At 56.3% G+C, this 18,747-nt stretch overlaps 1 protein-coding gene and 1 long non-coding RNA gene across 2 annotated transcripts in view; one reads left to right on the top strand and one right to left on the bottom strand.

Moving 5' to 3' along the window:
- The window catches only part of FAM20C (FAM20C golgi associated secretory pathway kinase), a 45,410-nt gene extending 31,789 nt beyond the window's left edge, over positions 1–13,621 (bottom strand). Inside the window, exons 1-3 of the mRNA XM_032394128.1 lie at positions 13,014–13,621; positions 10,989–11,167; positions 2,283–2,361 (exon numbers count right to left, since the gene is read on the bottom strand). Coding sequence (XP_032250019.1) covers positions 2,283–2,361; positions 10,989–11,167; positions 13,014–13,621 — 866 coding nt within the window. The remainder of the gene's footprint in view (positions 1–2,282; positions 2,362–10,988; positions 11,168–13,013) is intronic.
- Positions 13,622–14,935: 1,314 nt separating this feature from the next.
- Positions 14,936–17,654, top strand: LOC116625521. Its single transcript, XR_004298097.1, has 3 exons — positions 14,936–15,661; positions 16,028–16,159; positions 16,810–17,654. It is a non-coding gene; the product is annotated as an uncharacterized LOC116625521 (long non-coding RNA).
- The last annotated feature ends 1,093 nt before the right edge of the window (positions 17,655–18,747 follow it).

Below are 18,747 nucleotides of genomic sequence, written 5' to 3'. Positions count from 1 at the left end.
AGAGTGCTAATATTTCCCGTAACCCCCGGAGGCGTTTTGAGGACGGAGCAGCAGCTGTGTGAACCCTGGGCACAGAACCCTGGGCACAGAGCCCGGTCCTGAAAGGCTGGGGCGGCAGCGCTTGCACACGGCAGCCTCTCAGGCAACGTTACCAGTACTGCTGCTCTTACAACCCACGCCGGGCATCCCCTCGGCAGGCGTTCACACAGGTAAGCCCACGGAGGGGCGGGAAGAGCACCCTCGTGGCATCGAGGGACTGCAAGTAGCCCTTCTGCCTCAGCTCCCCTGTGAGAGGCCGCAACCTCTCAACTGTCTCCCCTCAACAGAGGGGCCAAAACCACGAAGAAGCCCAAGGAGGCTGGAAAGTTCCACGAGGAGCCCGTGCCCATCCCAGGCCTCATTTCCTTCCAGAATGTTGCACGGGGAGCGCTCACACGCCCCCAGGCTGCATACCCTCCAGCTGTGTGGACCCCTCCCCAGTCATCCCTCCTGAGTCGGGGGCTGCATGAACCACACTGGTTGTCCACACTCCTGCATCCAGCCCTCTTCCTGAGACAGGCAAGCCCACCGCAGCCCCCTTTCCTATCCCGATTCTCCTGAAGGAGATGCGAACTTCCCTTTTTGCCCAGGCCCAGGGAAGGAGGTGCCTGTGCCCGTGGACCCCTGACAGCAACAGGGGTGGCTTCACCAGCCTCGGCGGGGGGCATTTGCACCAGATCCCTGCAGCCCCAGGCTTTCACCCTGTCCTGGTGTCGTCCTTCATCTTGCCTGTGTGAATAACGTTCTCAGCCCCACCTGCTCTGGGCAGCCCCAGACCACAGACAGGCCAAGTGGATCCTCAGGGAAACCCCTGGCGGGACATCTGTCCCAAGGAAAGGGAGCAAGAGGCCCAGAAATACCCTGAACACAAAATCATACCTTCGGTCACAAGTTACAAACTAGCAGCTGTATTCTGTTTGGCCTCCAAGGTATTTGGAATGCTTCTCAATTAGTTACCATCATTTTTGAAATTTGAAAATCAAGTAGGAAAAGATAGTCGTACTTCTAGCTTATCCTGAAAATTGGACATCAGGACAGATGGCCAAGATCTGGCGAGCACAAGGCAGCTGCCCCTTCCGGTGGAGCCCATGCCTGGCAGCGTGCAACCCGCCTGCCCCCAACTACCAGCATCAGCCCACACAACTTGCACGGTCCTCGTGGGCACTTGGGGCTGCAACCCACACTTTAAATGCAATGAACTCTGTCTTGCCAGTGCACAAATGGCCTTGTGGGGGCTAACAGGAGATGGAGGAGCAACCTTGGACCAAATGGGTTACCCAAGACCCAGCATCATCAGAGTGGACATCAAAAACATGGATGTTCCCCGTGAATTTTCTTGGGTCATCCTGGCTTTCAAATATCCCTTCTCCACCATCCCACAAATTTTCATATGCCAATGAATGCCTTAATATTTATTCTGGTAGCATGGTTTCTATTTTATGCAACAGGAAACTACAGTGGGTGGGGGTGGTCAATCCAGTCCACTGCTAGTTTTATAAATAAAGCTTTACTGACAGACAGCCATGCCTGTTCACTTAAATTTTGTTTGGCTGCTTTTGGGCTAGGACAGCAGACCTGAGTAGCTAAGACACAGACCATATGGCCTACAAAACTTAAAATACCTATCAGCTGGCCCTTTATAGAAAAAGTCTGCTGATCCCTGAGCCGTGCAGGAGAGGCAAAAGTCACCTCCTTTAGGAGCATTCTTTGGTGTCCATATCTGGGTTCCTTGTTTAAAACACTTATGCTCGCTGGGGCGCCTGGGTGGCTCAGTCGTTAAGCGTCTGCCTTCAGCTCAGGTCATGATCCCAGGGTCCTGGGATCGAGCCCCGCATCGGGCTCCCTGCTCTGCAGGAAGCCTGCTTCTCCCTCTCCCACTCCCCCTGCTTGTGTTCCCTCTCTTGCTGTGTCTCTCTCTGTCAAATAAATAAATAAAATCTTTAAAACAAACAAACAAACAAAAAAACCACTTATGCTCGCTGGGGTAGGAATGATCTGCCACTGGATGAAGGTGGGGAGGGGGAGGACTGCGGAGGCCAGAGAGAGGAGGTGAGGGTGCAGGACCCCTGTGTTGCTCGCTTGCCTTGATGGGGAGAAAGCCCAGTGTGGTCACCCACAGTTCACCCCAAAACACCTCTGGGAGGAAACACTGCATTTTCCACCAGAAATATGGTGCCTGTACACTCTAGCACAGACCCATCTCTGCCCCTGACACCCAGTCCCAACCAGCCCCCGGCACTTACTTCATGGGTTTGAACAGTGCTTGCCCATAATTCTGGAACGTCATGATGAGCTTGAGCTGCGTGCCCCCCGACTTCATGGCTGCAAGGAAGAGGGAAAGAGACACGGGGTCACTTGCTGCCCTCAGACTCCTCCCTCTGTGGGCAAGTGAGGCCAGCTCCCACTCTGGTCCCATGGCCCCACCTGGGCCCTCGATGTGGCTGAGGGTGCCCATTCTGCCTGGAAAGTCTGGGGTTTCCAGCAATGATGCTGATAAACACTCCCACCTGATATTTAGGTGCTGGGGCTGGGGGCAGAATCTCTCAGACAGTCTGACCCTCCCACAGGGAGGGAGTGGTCAGCCCTGGGCAGCAGAATAGCCAGGAACCAGGTAGATGCTGTCCCCCAGGGCCTAGGGGGCTGGCTACAAGTATGGAAGGTGGAAGCCAGGGGAAGCAGGCTAAGGCAGTCATAGCAGTTGGTGGTGGCTTGGATGGCAGAGATGGGGAAAATGGAAGAATTAATGAAATATCAGGGGGTCCAAGGAACCATTTAGTGGAGTAGGTGTGGGGTGTGGAGGGAAGAGAGGAACCTAGGTTGACTCTTGGATTCCAGTTGGAGCAGTGGATGAATGGGGAGGAACGTGCATGGAAGTGAAGATCAAGGCCAGGTGAGCAGGGATGACTGAGGGGTGCCGTACTCGAGGGGCAGCACGCTGGGGGTGCACCATACTGGAGGTGCTCCATACCGGGGGTGCACCACATTAGAGGGGCACCATACTCGGGGGCTTTGGCATGGAGGAGCCCTGAGGCTGGAGTCTCCGCTCAGCTTCCTATGGCCGGGTGCCCTAGAAGGAACCTCCACTCTCCCTCATCTTGGTTTCCCCCTGTGTTAGTTGGGGCACGGATGCCTGCCCAGCCTCCTTCACGGGGCTGTGGTGAAGGTCAGGACAAATAAGGACAGTGCAGTGCTATAGGTCGACCACGTCACGTTACAAAGCAGGGCTGCTATTGCCATCGAGTGGGTAATGCTCGTGGAGCACCTAGAACGGCGCAGGGCCCGTGGCACATTCAAGACGGCAGACTGCCACAGGAGTGTGAAGAAGAACCAGGAGTTCTGAGTTCCCTGAATGTCTTCGGTGGCTCTCGTGGCCTCTGTAAGGGCCCAGGCCCAGCCCCACTCCTGGGTTCCCAACCCAGCCACTTGCTCGTTCCTTCCTCTGCAACATCTGTGGCCGGGACAGCCTGGCTGCCTTGGGAGCGCCCTGGTCTTGGGGTCCAGGAGGTGGAGCTGAAGGCACAGTTCCCCCAGACCAGTGTGTGACTTGGGTCTGTCTGACGCTCTCCCAGCCTGAGCCCTTCGCAGGAAAACAAACCCCCCGCCTAATTCCACTTCCCTCCAAAACATTGGAAATAACCTAAAAATGCCCAATCCTGGGGGCAGAAGCACAATGCACGGTAATCCCACGTGAGGGAATACTAGGTACCAAAGACTCTCTAATGACGCAGCAAACTACTCATTATTTTATTATTAAGCAAAGCAGCTCATGAAGCATTTACACTCTGTGAGCTGCCTTCTTTGGAAGGTGTGTATGTAAGTGCGTGGGAAAATCTGGATGCACAGATAAGCTACAGCCCAGTGCTTACCCCCCAAGAGTAGAACCACAGATGATTTCAATTTCCTTTTTTCCCTTATCTGTGCTTTCTAAATTTCAACAATGAACATTTATTACATTTTTAATAAGATGAAAACAGAAGTGATCATTAAGAAAATTAGTGGCCCGATTAAGCCCCATTCGATATCCCCATTTCCATGTAATAACTGGGGTTACTGGATTTAATTATTCCTTCCCAGGCCAATCGGGGACAGCACATCAGCTCTTTCCAGGGCCTGTAATCCTGGTTTTCTTGAATAATAAATTATTATGCAAATCTGGCCGGTTTAGTCATTCTTTTCTGGAAGTGAATCTCAATGCGCTGCTGACCTGTGTTTTCCACTGCACTACTAGCTCCTCTCTACAGACCAAGCAAGTAACTAGAAATTAATGGGCCTTAGACTCTCCAGGTGACTAAGAACTCTGGAAAGGCCAGGCTTTTGCTAACTGTCCTGGGCACCACCTTTCTCTTGTCTGGGGACATGTGCCTTCCCACCAGGGTCCACCATTCACTCTGCCGAGCTGGAGTGGACAGCTGGAAGACACTTGGAATTCTGCTTGAAAATCAGGTACGGTCTGCAAAAACCCACATGCAAACTGCCTGAAGTCCTGGCAGAGGCCAAGTGTTCGTCTGGGATGGGTGAGAGGCAGATGCCCCCACAAGTCTGTGCTTGGAGTGGGTGGCCCTGCTCTGCCGCTGCACATGGGCCTGGGGAGGTGGTCAGGGCCGAGGGCCTCAGTGGCAGAGCCGGGACACTAACCAGGCCTCGAGAAGGAGGGTGTGAGTTTGGGGTTTCTTCCTGAAGCCAGACTTGAGGAATCTTGCCCCCGTGTGGGGGAGAGAGGCGGTGGGAGCAGAGGCAAACTTCCGAGAGAAGCCCAGGTGTGCAGCAAGGGCCCCATGTGAGAGGCGGTGGACATGCCCTCACCTGGTTGGGTCTCCATGTTTCTCAGGGGACAGAGGTCTGTCAAAACCTGGCCAACCTCAGCCCTGAGGGGCACCTGACTGAGCAGTGAGCCCACCGTGGGCTAGAGGACGGGCTAAGGCCAGTGGCCACGTCCCCAGAAGACACCCTGAACAAGCCCCATCGGCCACCTTCTCTCCATCTCCACGGCCCCACCCAAATCTGGGCCTTATTATAGTCATCAAATCACTGACCCACGAGGGCACCTAACTGGTAGCTTGGCTCGCTCAAGCCCCAGGGACGGCCCTCTGTATACACGCTGCCCTCCCCAGCTCGCCGCCGACAGGCGTGTCCCACCATTCAGTCCACGGATGTCGGCTCTGTCTTTCCCGCTCTCCCTCGAGAGCCATATCCCCCAGCTATGCATTAATAGATGGTATTAATTAGCATTGACTAGTGAGCATTAATGACACGCATCAGTAATTATACATGCTAATATACACTGATAGAACACCCTATACTTTATTCTAATGGTCGTGGATGCTATAAATTCCATGACCACTAAGACACTTGGACACTGTGGGGTTTTGCTGTCTTTCCCCAGAACACAGCTCCCCTCAGAAGAACCAGAACAGGAACTGCATTTCTTAGGACCCTCCTAGGAAGGATCCTCCCTGGGAGGAGAGAGACAGCCCCGAAAGGAAAAGGGGTGCCGTCCTGGCCAGGGACCCCAACACCGCCACACCGAGGAGGCGTGAGTGGTGGGACACACAAGACGCTGGGCTCTGCCTTTAGCTCATCCTGTGTCACACACCTCAGGGCTAGCAGGGACAAGTGACCTGGGTCACTCAGCAATTTGTTTCCCGTGGAAACCAGGGTCAGCAGCGCCAGGTTCCCCACTTCTAACAAGAACCCCCAACCCATATTTTGGTGAGCCACCTCCTGACTTTTAAAGGAACTAATTCTACTGAAGAGATCGGTGGCCCACACAAACACACCCATGTGCAAGGCACCGCCAGGGGCGGCCTCTGGGACTTGGGATCCATGTTTGGCCTTAGGGATCATGGTCAGGCAAGTGGTGTGAATACTTTCCCAGCCACTGCCTTGCTTTAGGGCCCAGGATGGCTCAGATCTGAGGGATGTGACGCCAGGAGCACTTAGGTCAGCTCTTCTTCCCTGCCCACCCCACAGGCCTCCCTCCCTGGCAGGAGTGGGATCTAACCAGTGTCCTAGACCCCTGGGTGCCATGCAGAGCCCCTTTTCCTGCCCTTGGGCATCAAGGGAGAGCAGCATGGTGCGTGTCCACCTGTCTGTCATCAGTGGGCGACCCGGGGCTGGTATTGAGGGGGCTGCTTTGAGTGAGGGGCTGGAGGAGGCTCTAAGGGCCAGGGTCCTCCTGCCCCACTTGCTGTGAGACCTTGGCAGGCCTCTACCAAACTTCAGTCCCTCACACGCACGCCCAGGGTTTTTTATTATGATAATTAAATTGACTTAAAAGAGAAAGTACAGCCCTGCCCCAGCTGGAAACCAGCACACCCTGGACTAGAAGGAACACCATTGGAATACATGCCTGTGGATTCTGGAGCCCCAAATGTTGTCTGCTCAAGATGGAGAAAGCAGGTGCCGGGGCATTTGCCTGGGCTTTTGTCCTTGATCTTGGACCAGACGGCTGGAAGGAAAACTGAGGAGGGGCTCAGCAATTTGCCACCTTCTGTGGTGCCTTGCCTGCAATCTTCCTTCTGGGTGGTCTGCGTCCTTCCTCCCAGATGACCTAAGGTGCTCCGGGTGAATCGAGCATTTTCAGTTGTCAGTCTCCAGGTCGGAGAGCCAGGACCTGGAGACTGGGACCCACTGCAACCACGCAGGGCGGGAGGGGGACTGTGACCTCTCTGGGGCTGGAACTGCCTTCCCAAGGAGCCCACCTCTGACCAATTAGACAGGGCGGCCCCCAGGCCCTCAGGCAGCTGCCCACCCTGGGCTGCCCCAGCCGCAGCCTTTGTTCCTGGAAGCCAATTAGTCCTGGATCCTAGCTAGATCAATTAGCGCCCAGGACTTGGGTCCTGCGGAGTGGTTCTCCTGTGTTCGGGCCCCCACCACAGGTGTGTCCCAATCTGGATGGAGTAACGGTGGCGTCTTTCAGCCAGAGGCTGTCTGAACCCTCTCCACGGTAGTGTGACTTCTTTTCCTTTTTAAGCAATTCCAAGTACAGAGCAGTTAATTGTGTCATTTATTCGTTGCATCCATAATTGTGCACGATAGCAATTTAATTATCACTGGCCCGAGCCGAAGGCGTTGCACGCCTGATTTCAAGCTGAATAGAGGTAGATAACGTCCCGAGCCTCTTTAAAGGCAGTGAACGGCCGTTACCAAGCAGCCAGGAGCCTGGCTATAAATAAATCTCTGTCGGTCACAGCAGCTGTACCGAAGGCCACACGTGCTTCATGAAGTGGATCAAGTGGTTCTGAACGGGGAGAGTTAATGGAACTCTTCCGACAGGAAGCTCTGGGAACCTTGCAGGAACTGTTCCCCATTCCAACAATGTTTCTGGGCTCACATTTAATAGTGGATGCACACCTTGAAGATTAAAGGGACCACCACAGCTGGACAGCTAGGGGACAGAGATCTGGGAGCAGGGACTTGTAAGACACCCTCCCCCGCGTCTTGGAGGCCTCAGTTTCCCTGTTTACAGAACGGGTGTTGGAAGTGGGTTGGATCTCCAGCTCTTGAAACTTAGACACTTCCTTACACCACCACTGTGGGTCAGTGTGACTTCTTTGTCTCTCTCCCATTTCATGCTCAGGAGGATGGCACGGCTGAGTCTTGACCCTGAGGTAGGCCTGGGCTCCTATAAAGGGGCTGCCATCCAGGGCTCTCCACGAGGCCTTCAAAGCTGTCCAGCTCTGGGTCACAGCACTGCTAGGCACAGGGCTGCCTGCAGACAGTTCTTAGCTGGGGCCTCCATTTCCAAACCTGCCCAGCTGGCTCTGCTAAGCCAAGGGCCCACCAGGGGTTGGGTTCTCAGTCAAAACATCCAGCTGGATGTGGGGGCAGACGCAGCCCGGAAAGCACGCATCTCCAAGGGATGCCTGCAGCCTGGCCCAGGGCCAGCCCCTCTCCTGTGGCTCCCTGTGGACCAGGGCCTTTTCACAGGCGTGAACTCACCTGGGAGCTCACCAAAGCAGCACGGACAGTGGGGCCAAGCATCGGCTGAGGCCTTCCACTGGTTTGTCCCGCACAGGTTGCTGTGGTCAAGGAGGCTCTGGCCTGCCCCTGAAACCGTCCCCCCACACAGACACCTAGAGCAGGGACACTGCTTAGGCCCTGTTTTTACCTTTCTCTTATTTACTCACTGAAGCCTCTCAATAGCCCAAGATATAGGTTTCACAGGTCCAAGCCCTTCATTAAAATCTCTGAAGACAGAAGTACTCATGGATTTCAAAAATTTCAGATGACAAAAGGCACAGGTAATGTGTATATCCCACATATTATGTAACAGCCCAAATGGGTCTGGGCAGAACCCCATAATTTCCTCAGAGGAACATGTGAATATTCGCTCCAAGTGAGAAAAATAAGGATTTATAAATAGCTTTGTCAATTTAGGTTTTGCTCCCATATAAGTTCAGGTTGAGTCAGATTTTGCTGAACAAATTACATTTGGATTTCAGATTGGCAAGCCAGAGATTATAGGCCCTAGGTTAGAACCTTCTTTCTAGAACCCACATGAGAACCCAGAGCACTAGAGATTAATCCACTTGCCCAGAGTCACGCCAGGGCCAGACTCACACCACACACCAGATGCATCAGGCAACCTTCCCACACTGATTGGGTGCTGCACAGGGACTGGGAAGGACCAGCTCGGCCACAGCGGTCTGGGAGTGGGTGACGGCAGCACGGACGGCCCACCGGAGACAGACGTGCGAGGACTCATTCCCACTCACACCACCAGGCATGACCATGCCAGAACCCTGGGGTGGGATCCCCAGGCACAGGCTCGGTCCACCGTGCTCAGGCAAGCTAGGCACCCCTGCCCCGGGCAGTCAGACCAAAGTGGGTGGGAGGGCCAGGCCCCTGGGGGAACAGAGAGGGGAGGATGCCTAGGGTGGGCAATGTGCCTGCGAGCCCCAGCCACCGGTCTTCTCTCTGTAGCTGCTCCCCGAGCTGCTGGGCCCTGTCCTCTGCACAAAGTGGCTGTCTGGGGAGAGCTGGAGGCCGTTTGTTCCCTGAGGGATATGGCGAGCTTGGCCAGCCTTTGAAATCCCAGCAGCCCTTCCTCCACCCCAGACCCTGCACTTGAGTGGGGACCCTGCAAGCACAAGTGACCCTGCAAAAAACTGGTTAATATTTACAAGCTTGGTCATATGCACCATCTTATCAGAACACATGCAATGTACCTGAGCAGCCACAATTCCATTTGACAGATGGGGAAACCGAGGCAGAGAGGGGTGCCACGGACAGCAGCAAAGCAGGATCTCTTAACATTGTACTTCCCTAAAACCATTTCTAATTTTTAAAACATTGTTCTCATTTTCCCAGAAAGCCCAGCCCTCCATGCCCCCTTTTATGACAAATGCCTACACTTCATTTAAGCCCCTGGTCAGACGTCTTTTCTCATAGAAGGTGCGCCATATCCCTCCCTCTAGATGGAGGTCACCTCCTTTCTAAACCCTCCTAGATTCTATGTGAATAGTGTTCCAAGCATTTATTCTTCCTCATTGTGTATCCGTTTCCTGCCCCCCGCTCCCGGGCCTCTCAGGTCAGCTGCAGCAGAACCTTGTTGAGGTTCATTCATCCTCAAGCCACTACCCAGAAAGGGGCCTGAAGTGCAGGAGATGTCCGAGGAAATCTACTGAATGGGTGAACGAGTCGGTCAAGGCCCTGGAGGCTTCTTTAATGGCCTCGTCTACTCTCAGGAGTGAAAGGGGCACCCCGGACGTGGCTGTCCACAGGACAATCTCTGTCGTGCACACAGACTGCTTCCCAGCACCACCTGACGCCTCTGACACCTGCGAGGGGCAGGAGGAGGCTGAGCTTCTCACGGGGAGGGCTGAGGCCGGGCTGGGGCCTGGGGAGGTCCTCAGACTCCCCCTGTGCAGGCAGCTAAGAGAAGAAACACCAGCTTTTTCCTGCGCGATCCCTTTCACGAAGGTGAGCAATCACATGCTAGAGAAAAGCTACGCAGCAAGGCAGATGCCCAGCAAACAGCTCAGTACTGGGCAGAAAGAGCCAAAAACAGTCCTTAAAGACCTCTGGAAAACCCACTTGTCAGCCTCACTCCCTTGTATCAGCAACTGGACGGATCCCCAGGATACTGGGCCCCTTTCAGCCTCAGTGTTGCTTAGGGGAACACCGAGAAGACAGTGTCTGGAACTGCCTACTCCACAGCACAGGGTGGGGACCTGCACTCATGTTGCCCCCGACTGGCCTCCCTCCACCCCTTCCCAGCTGTGTGTCCCCAGGCTAGCTTCCTGCAAAGCCCCCAGGACTGTTTTTTCCACCTCAGGGCCTCAGCCCATCCCTCACCGCCTCTTGGAGCCACCAGTGACTAATGCAGACCTTCACAAACAATGGTCTCCAGGCCTGGGAACAGTGGCAGCAAACCTCCATGCTCAGAAACTGCTGCTGACACATTTCCCTGAAATCAGTAATTGGATGCCTTTTTCCTGAAATTCAGCAGATCCCAAAGTACTCAATGATGTTGCCTCTGAATTACTAAGCATGTGGGCCTCCTCCCGAGACAGAGCTGAGCCCTGGTCACTCCCTGGGCACAGGAAATGGCAGGAGCACCTGGCAGAGCTCTGGGGCAGAGCTGGTCTCTGAGCTCTGCCCTGGGTCTCCCTGCTGTGCTGAGGGAGGGGCCCCGGCCATCAGGGGCGCATGCCCCTTCTTTACACTGTAGCCTGGAAAGTGCCCCTCCTCAGGTGGGTAAGCAGAATGCAACAGGAATGGCTGTGCAGCAACCCCCCCCCCCCCCGCTAGCCTTGCGAAAGCAGGCCGTAGCCCCTGAACCACTGACGGCATCGAAGGTGTCCCTCCTCTCCCTTCGAGGCCCTGCAGGCTTGTCCCTCTAGAAGGCTGCCCTTACCAATCACTCCAGGAAGCGATGTTCCAGCAAAGGAAAGCCAGCCCCCAGCACACCTGACCCCATCGGAGAGCTCGGGGAGGGCACGTACCGACACTGGTTATCTTCTGGGCACCGAGGTCACGCAGGAGGGCTTCGATCGCTGGGTTATGTCTGGAGTAGAGCTCGTACCGGTTAATGCCGATGTGGAACTTAAGCCAGTTGGGGTAGGAGTCCACTGCCACCTCCCCCGTGGGCAAGAATTCTTCATTTTCAGTGCCTTCACGTGGCCTACAGAAAATGAAGGGGACCTGGAGTCAGCAGGGAAAGAACAGAGTGGTAAGATCCTGGATGAATACGGGTGAGTCGGTGCCAATGCCAAGGTTTTAACTTTGGATCCAAACAAATGCAGATTTGTTCAAAGATGCCTCTGCCCAAACAGGACTTTGCGGACATCCCTACTTTTTCTGTGGCTGTTGTTGTACCAACTAATAACATATCTAAACTGTAATTCTTACTTTCCCTCAGGAGACGCCCAGACAGCTATAACTAAGTCAAGATCAAGCCCAGAACTTCAGTGCCAGGCCTTACCGAGTCTGTCCTGGGGTCACGAAAACAGCCCAGCAAGTGTGATGTCAGCTTGGGGTATGAGAGGCTGTCAGCTCTTCCTGGGGACAGACAAGCGAGCCTTCTTTGACCACAAACTGTGTGCACATCAGAGACACACCCTGCCTGTCAGAAACCTTCCCTGGGCACTCTGCTTTGGTTCCAACAACCAAGGGTAGAAATGATGCAAGAAGCTAAATTTGATTTTAATGAGAGCAGTCCTGGGTGGGGAGAGAGGAAAGAGGCAGGCACTCACTCCTGCTGAGGCCCAATGTGAGGACCTGCTGCCCATGTGGCCTGTCCTTACATCTCCGGAGTCAAGGGGCCAGTCTGCGGGAGGACAGAGCCTATCTGCTGCTGGGCTGGAGGGAAAGTGGAGTTTGTCTTAGCTCTAATACACCTGCAAATGAGGCCCTTCTGGCCCCAAGCCCTGTCCCACCAGGGCCACATCACTGACCACCAGTCCTGGGCTCTGTCCTTCCTGTGAAGAGCCCCAAGCCTGGGCCACTGCTCTGATTCTCAAGTTTCTGAGCATTTCCTTGAACCTGGCCAGCAGACAAAGCTCAGATGCCACCAAACACCGTGGTGTATTTTGACAGAAAAGCCTGGGCCTAGTCAAATTTCAGGGTAGAAAGGGTTTGTATAAGATGTTTTGGGAAGCTGCCTTCCCCCTGAGTTGCTTGGGTAGCTATTTATTCTGGCCTTGCTGCTAGTTAATATTTCACTACTCCAGGCTGCAGAATCTGCTTATTCTGAACTGTGTGGCTGTGGAGGGCCTGGGGGGAAAGGTTTAAACCGGGACAGCTTAAGGAGATGCTCCTGAGGATGCTTCTCACCTTTTATGAAGCTGTCACCCAACGGAGCTGGCAGCGTTCCAAGGGCAGCTGCTGTTTGCACCCCAGCTGGGAGAACCCTTTTGTTACGCCTCACTGGGGCCAGCACGCCCCTCTGCTAATTTTGTTCTCAGCGACTGGCTTACAAGGCTCATTAGGCTTCTGCAGACTTTCCTGACGTGTCCACTGGAGAAATGTCGCCGGGGATCTGAAAGCTCGGTGGCCAGCAGCTCCCCAGGGAAAGGTCAGGGGCAGGCTCTCCCATTCACTCCTCTGCCGGCTGGTGCCTGCAGCGCCGGACTTAGTTTCCGGAGCCAGCGACCAGGACCTCACGGGCCAGCACTGCTGTCCTATGGAGTCAGCACTGACCCTCCCCCGACTCCCCAGGGAGGAGCTCCCAAACCACCCAGCAGCCCTTCTCAAGGAGGCAGTCATTCTGGAGACAAAGGCACTGCTCTGAGCAAGGGGCAGCATTCTCTCCTGCCTCACGAAGCTGCCCTCGGAGGAGGGGGCGTGGGGGTTGGGAACTCTGCCATGGGGGGTCCATGCCCCCTGGGGGTTCCCGAGCCCCTGGGCCTCTTTAAACAATGCCTGGGGTGTGCAAGGGCATCTCCTGGGAAGGGGAGCACAGGTTGACGGCTGCTTGAGGGTCCGGGGCCTGGCAGCACCCACCCTGAGCTGCCTCTCGCCTCACTCACCAGGCAGGATTCTCAGCTGCCGCCTTGGGGTTGAACCTGATGTCGCTGTTCACATTGAAGAGGACGTCGTCCTCCGTCAGCGGTGGAACCGACACCTGGTAGAGTGGGTGTTCAAACAGCCTAGCCAGGAGAGAGCTGTCCCCGCTCGGGCCAGGGGGCGGCGCCGACCGACGGGGCCCGGGATCTCGGAGCAGCGGCCGGTGCGCGGGATCGCGGGGCCGGGGACTGCCGGGTTCCTGCCCCTGCGAGGCGCCTTCGGCCGGTTCGGCTGCGGCCAGCAGTTTCTCCAGCGAGTGGGATGTGAGGTTGGAGGAAGGGTCGGAGCTAAAGTCCTGCAGGATACGCAGCGTGTGTTTGTTGGGCCAGCCCGCGTCGCCGGCCGCGGACGAGGCGGCCGGGGGCTCCCCGGGGCGGCCCCGCGCCTTGGCCCAGCCAGGCGCCGCCGCCTCGACCGCGGGTTGCGCGCACGAGCAACCGGGTTCCCCCGAGGGCCGCACGGCGCGCCGCTCCAGTTTGGGCAGCAAGTCCAGCACGATGTGCAGCGCGCAGGCCACCAGGAACACCATCAGGATGAGCACGCGGAACCTGCGCACCAGGATCATCTTCATGGCCGCGCCGGCGAGCGCGGCCTGGGCTCCGGGCGACCTCCTAGAGCGCGCTCCGCCCGTGCCCAGCTAGTCTTGGCTTGGCACGAACGCAGTGCCGAGGCCCAGGTCAAGGTCCATCTGGCGTCGGACAGCTACCAGCTCCAGGGCTGTTCCCCGGCCCGCACCACGTGTAGGGCGCCCACCGCCAAAGAGCCCGCTCGCCGGGCCATCTCGGGGCCGTTCCCTCTCGCCTCTCCGGAGTGGCCGCGCCCTCAGCGGCCGGGCCTAGCGGCCCTCGTCCGCGGAGCTGGGTGCGCAGCCGGGTGAGGCCCCGCGCACTCAGCGGCCGGCTTGTGGTCTCTGCGCTCATCCGGCGCGCAGGGGCCCGACGCTGCGGCCCATCTAGGCCAGGGCGCGGCGGCCTGGGGGTGGCGGTGGAGATGGCGCGGCGCAGTCCCCTCCGCGGCTCCGTGGGCCGCGCCAGGCGCCGGGCTGGCCAGGCGGAGAAGGGGCGGCTCCTTCGGGCAAGGCTCGTCTCTCTCACGCTGCGGTCCGGAGGCGGGGACCTGGAGGGGGAGCAGGGCGCAGGGCCGCGGGGACAAGGAGGGGGCGGGTACGGGGTTGGGGGCGCACGGAGCGGCCGGGGAGGTCCCCGGGCAGGTGCAGCGGCCGTCCCCGGAGCGCAGCGCCCGCGCGGCCGAGCCTCTCGGCGCCCCGCGCCCGGGCCGGCAGATATCGGAGAGCCGCGGAGCCGCCCCCCGCGTCAGCGCCCGCAGATTGGCGGAGACGCAGCCCCGCGAGTCAGGGCCAGGCCCGAGCCGACTCCGCTCCCTCTCCTTTCTCCTCCCCTCGGCCGCGCCCCGCGTTGCTTCTGCAGCTCCGGGCCCGCTAAGGAGAGGGCGCCTTCTTCCCTCGGTGGCCGAGAGAAGACGGAGAGACCCGAGAGACGAAGGCCGGAGCGCTCGGGCGCGGCGAGCGGGCTCCTGCAGCACGGGGAGCGCGCGCGGGCGATGTCTAGGGGGGCTCTCCGGCCAGGCCGCGGTACGTAGGACCTCCGGTTGCCCGGGGCCGGCCGCCGCCAGCTGCAGCCTCCAGGCTCCTCCCCAGATGAGCCGAGGGCCAGAGCCCAGGCCAAATCCCTCCCCGGAGCCGCTGGGCGTCTGCGCCGCCGGATGAGCTCCCCGCCGGGCGGCGACCTTGTGCCCCCCGCCCCCCCGCCTCGGGGACGCCCCCCGCGCGCCCCGCTGCCGGCGAGGGGAGGAAGGGGCGACCGGGCGCCGCCGCCGGAGAGACGAAAGGAGCTCGGTATTTCGCCCAAATAGCAAATCCGGAGGGGATGCCAGGGCAGCTCCTGCACCCGGCTGGGGCCCCACCCCACCCCAAGGGGACACGCCTGCGCCTTAACTCTGGTGGCGCGGGCGCCCCAGTGCTAGGATACGCTTGGCACTGAGAGGTACCTGGTGTTTGCGGAGGCCGCACCTCCCTGGCTTGTGTGTGTGTGTGTGTATGTGTGTGTGTGTGTGTGTGTGTGTGTGTGTGTCATTTGCTTCTCTAGATGCGGAAAATCAGCCATCCAGACCCAGGGGCGTGGCACTTCTACGTGGCCTCTTCCGTCTTTTGGGCCCACACAACTTCTGGGCCCCCAGCCCCCAATAGGGAATATTAATGTGGACCTCAGTCTAAAGTCCTGGTGAGAAGGGTTAAGTGAACCTGGCGGGGGAAGGCAGTCCAAACATATCCGTCGCCAAGCAAACAGGCTGTCTGCCCCATGCCCTCCAGGCCCTGCAAATTGTTTTCAGCCCCTGGCACTACTGAGAGGGGAAGCAGTCTCTGGTGGGGGGCCAAGGAAGGAGCCCCTGCTTTCATGTCCACTTGCTGTGCTGCCTGGGCATCTCACTGCCCTCTCTGGACTTCAATTTCCTCTTACCTGAATTCAGGGTACTTCATCCCTGAGACTCATCATTGAATCTCCATGTCTGGCCCAGGCCCGAACATGCAGTATACTGGCACCCACTAGATGCTTGGTGAAGGAGAGGAGTCCCAGCCCAGCTGGTCAGTGAAGTAAGTGTCTCTGAAGTCATTGGAAGTAAGTGAAATGGTCACTCAGCCCTTCTGGAGTTGGAGCTGGAGGTTGGAGGGGGCAGGGTGTGAAGGTGGGTCTGACCTGGAGATGGAGCTCCCCTCCCTCCCACACTGCACCATTTGTGTGCAGAAGAGGTAACTTCGGGCAAGGTTACCCAGAGAGGTAATTAATTTCCACCTCAGGGTGGCCGTGGGGTGACCTGACCCCATGAACTGTAGATATCATGTAGGGGGCCTCACTGGGGCTCACAGGGCACTTATTCATGCCCCTCCCCTGATGGATTCTTTGGGGATCTGAGGTGTTAGTTGGACTCCTGTTCACCACTGGATGGCTCTCTTGCCTAGGTCTTGGTTCACCTCAACTATCACCTTGAAGAGGCATTGTCTCGCTGACCAGATGGTTTCGAAGTATCCCCACCCCCTTTCCTCAATGTCTGACTACTCTATTTTCCTAGCAACACCCGCCACTATCTGAAGGTAACATCTTCTGTTCTTGTTTATGGCTTGACTCCCCTAAAATGCATATGCCCCACTATGTAGGAGCCTCCCACCATGCCTTGTTCACAGCTCTGCCCTGGTGCAGAGCAGGTGCTCAGAGCAGACCACAAGCCACCATCCAACTCGGGGTCAGGCCTTAGCAGGCTTAGGTACACACAGGAAATGGCCTTTGAAAAGAGCACGTGCTACGGGGACGGAGCACGAAAACCCTTGGCCAGATTTTTCTGCCGGGTCCCTTTACACTTTGCTCTGAGGAGTAATTTGATTTGGTTCAATCCATTCATCCATGGAAATCACAAAAAAAACAGTGGGCTGCAGTGGTGGGGACGGCATTCCCTGGTGGATGGTGGAGGGAGGGATTTTCCAGGCAGAGAGGGAGCAAGCAGCCTGGGTACCCGATGTAGATGTAAGGTCTTTGGGTTCTTTGTGGCTGGGTCCCTGGGGACAGGCAGCATGGGGAGGCGCCACTTGCTCTAAAGTGCTTAGGGCAGCAGAGAAGTCTGCCAGTCACTCCTCAGTCCTGGTTAAAGCACAGCGGAGGCGAGCCTCTCACCCTAAACCTGCCCTGGGTGTGCGAAGCCACCAGCTGGCCTGGCTGAGAAGCCGCCATTAATACAGGGCTCCTTTAGGTGACCGGAGGTGAGGCCCAGGAAGAGTGGAAGTGTAGGAGATGCATAATGGTGACTGTTGAGTGAGGGATGGAGGAGCCAGGACAGCGGTCATCTGTGACGTGGAACCCGCACCACAAGGGTGAGGGTGGGGAAGACACTTCGGGTTTGCATAACCGGGTGAGGAGGCAGAGCTGCTGGAGGAAGACTGTCCTGGGAGCTGCAGGCCTATCAGCGGAAGATGACTGGTTTTCCTGGCCAAATGGCTGGAGAACATTCCAGAAGGGCCCAGGAGGGAGGCCCAGAGGGACCCACCCACCAAGTCCTGGCACCTACATCTTTCAGACCCTTCGATGTTTTCCCAAGGATTACTCATCCAGGACCCAGCAGGGAGGCTTCTGTGGCGGTTTACCACAGGCCAGCCTTGACCACAGGCTCTTCTGGGAGCTGGGGGCGGACAGACAGCAGGGAGGAGGAGCAGGTCCTGGTCTTCACCCGGCACCTGTGTCCAGGCATCATGGGGTGTGCACTTTTAACCCCTGTCTGCTGGCACCAGAGAAAGTGGAACTGGACTCGGCGGGCAGGGGTGATGGGGTAACGGGCCTGGCCAGCAGACCTTACCCAGGAGAAATGGCCCCCCAGGAGAAGGTGAGTTGAGACCACTGTCCTCTGTGCTGGCTTTGAGGGACTCCCGGGGTGACTTGGAACAGGGGGAGTGGGGAAGCATTCAGTGGACAAGGTGGGACCTCTGGCTCATTCATTCCTCAGCCACAAGGCCATAGCCTGAGGGGTCATTGGAAAATAGAGCTTCTTTGTTCTAATTTAAAGCAACTGGTCAAAAAGCCAAAAATGAACAAATAAAACAATAAAAAGCTTGACTTTATTTTGGACATTTTGGATTGCTCAAATACATGATTTATATTCTATCATTCACAAAGAGCCACAAAACTGACCATCTTTTGACCATAAGGGTAATGTTAAGAAATTGCAAAGGCGGCCAATCTGCAGTCTGTTCACTGTGTGTGCATATACACATTCGTGCAGAAACACATGCATACGTGATCTGCAGTCTGTTCATTGAACACAACGCAGTTTAATAAAAACAAGAGCTAAGCTTTAAAAATATTTCTACCCGGAAATTAATACCACAAATAAAAACTCGTATATATAATTTGGAGGTCATCACGGAAACCAGAAGGGAAATTACACACTATTTAAAAATGAAAGCAAATGAGAACAGCACCCATTAAAATGTTCAGGAGGCCACCAAAGGGGCGCTCAGAGGGAAGTTGGGGTGATGACCCCACTCACTAGAACACAATAATGACCACATGTACATGAACTGAGTTTTCAGTCCAAGAAACTAAAAGAAGAGCAATTTTAAAAATCCCAAATAAAGAAGGGATGAATTAACGCAGAACAAACCAAAACCAAATGCATTAGAAAGTAAGCAGTGCTGGAGGTAGCTAAGAAGATGGAAAAGGCCAGTGGGAGAGCCAGTGAGCGGTGAGGCCAGAGTGAGGGACAGAAGGGCATGCAGATGAGGGCTCTGGAGTGAGGCGCAGGGCTGGGAGGGGGACAGGCTTGAAAGTCCCTGATGAGATGGTGCCATGATATCAGCTTGATGATGCAAACCAAAGAGGTGTTTTTTTTTTTTTTTTAAAGATTTTATTTATTTATTTGAGAGAGAGAATGAGAGACAGAGAGCATGAGAGGGAGGAGGGTCAGAGGGAGAAGCAGACTCCCTGCCGAGCAGGGAGCCCGATGCGGGACTCGATCCCGGGACTCCAGGATCATGACCTGAGCCGAAGGCAGTTGCTTAACCAACTGAGCCACCCAGGCGCCCCCAAAGAGGTGTTTTTAAAGAAAAGCTCAAACAAAGGTCTAGAAGATGGGGCTAGACCAATCATCGTAGGAGAAGTTGAAAAATGATCAAATATTTATCCCTAAACACAGAAG

The sequence above is a fragment of the Phoca vitulina genome, unplaced genomic scaffold (genome assembly GCF_004348235.1).
Source record: "Phoca vitulina isolate PV1807 unplaced genomic scaffold, GSC_HSeal_1.0 scaffold79, whole genome shotgun sequence".
Classification (NCBI taxonomy): Eukaryota; Metazoa; Chordata; class Mammalia; order Carnivora; family Phocidae; genus Phoca; species Phoca vitulina.
Note: the sequence above shows the minus strand (reverse complement) of the source record. Positions and strands in the feature narration are given on the sequence as shown.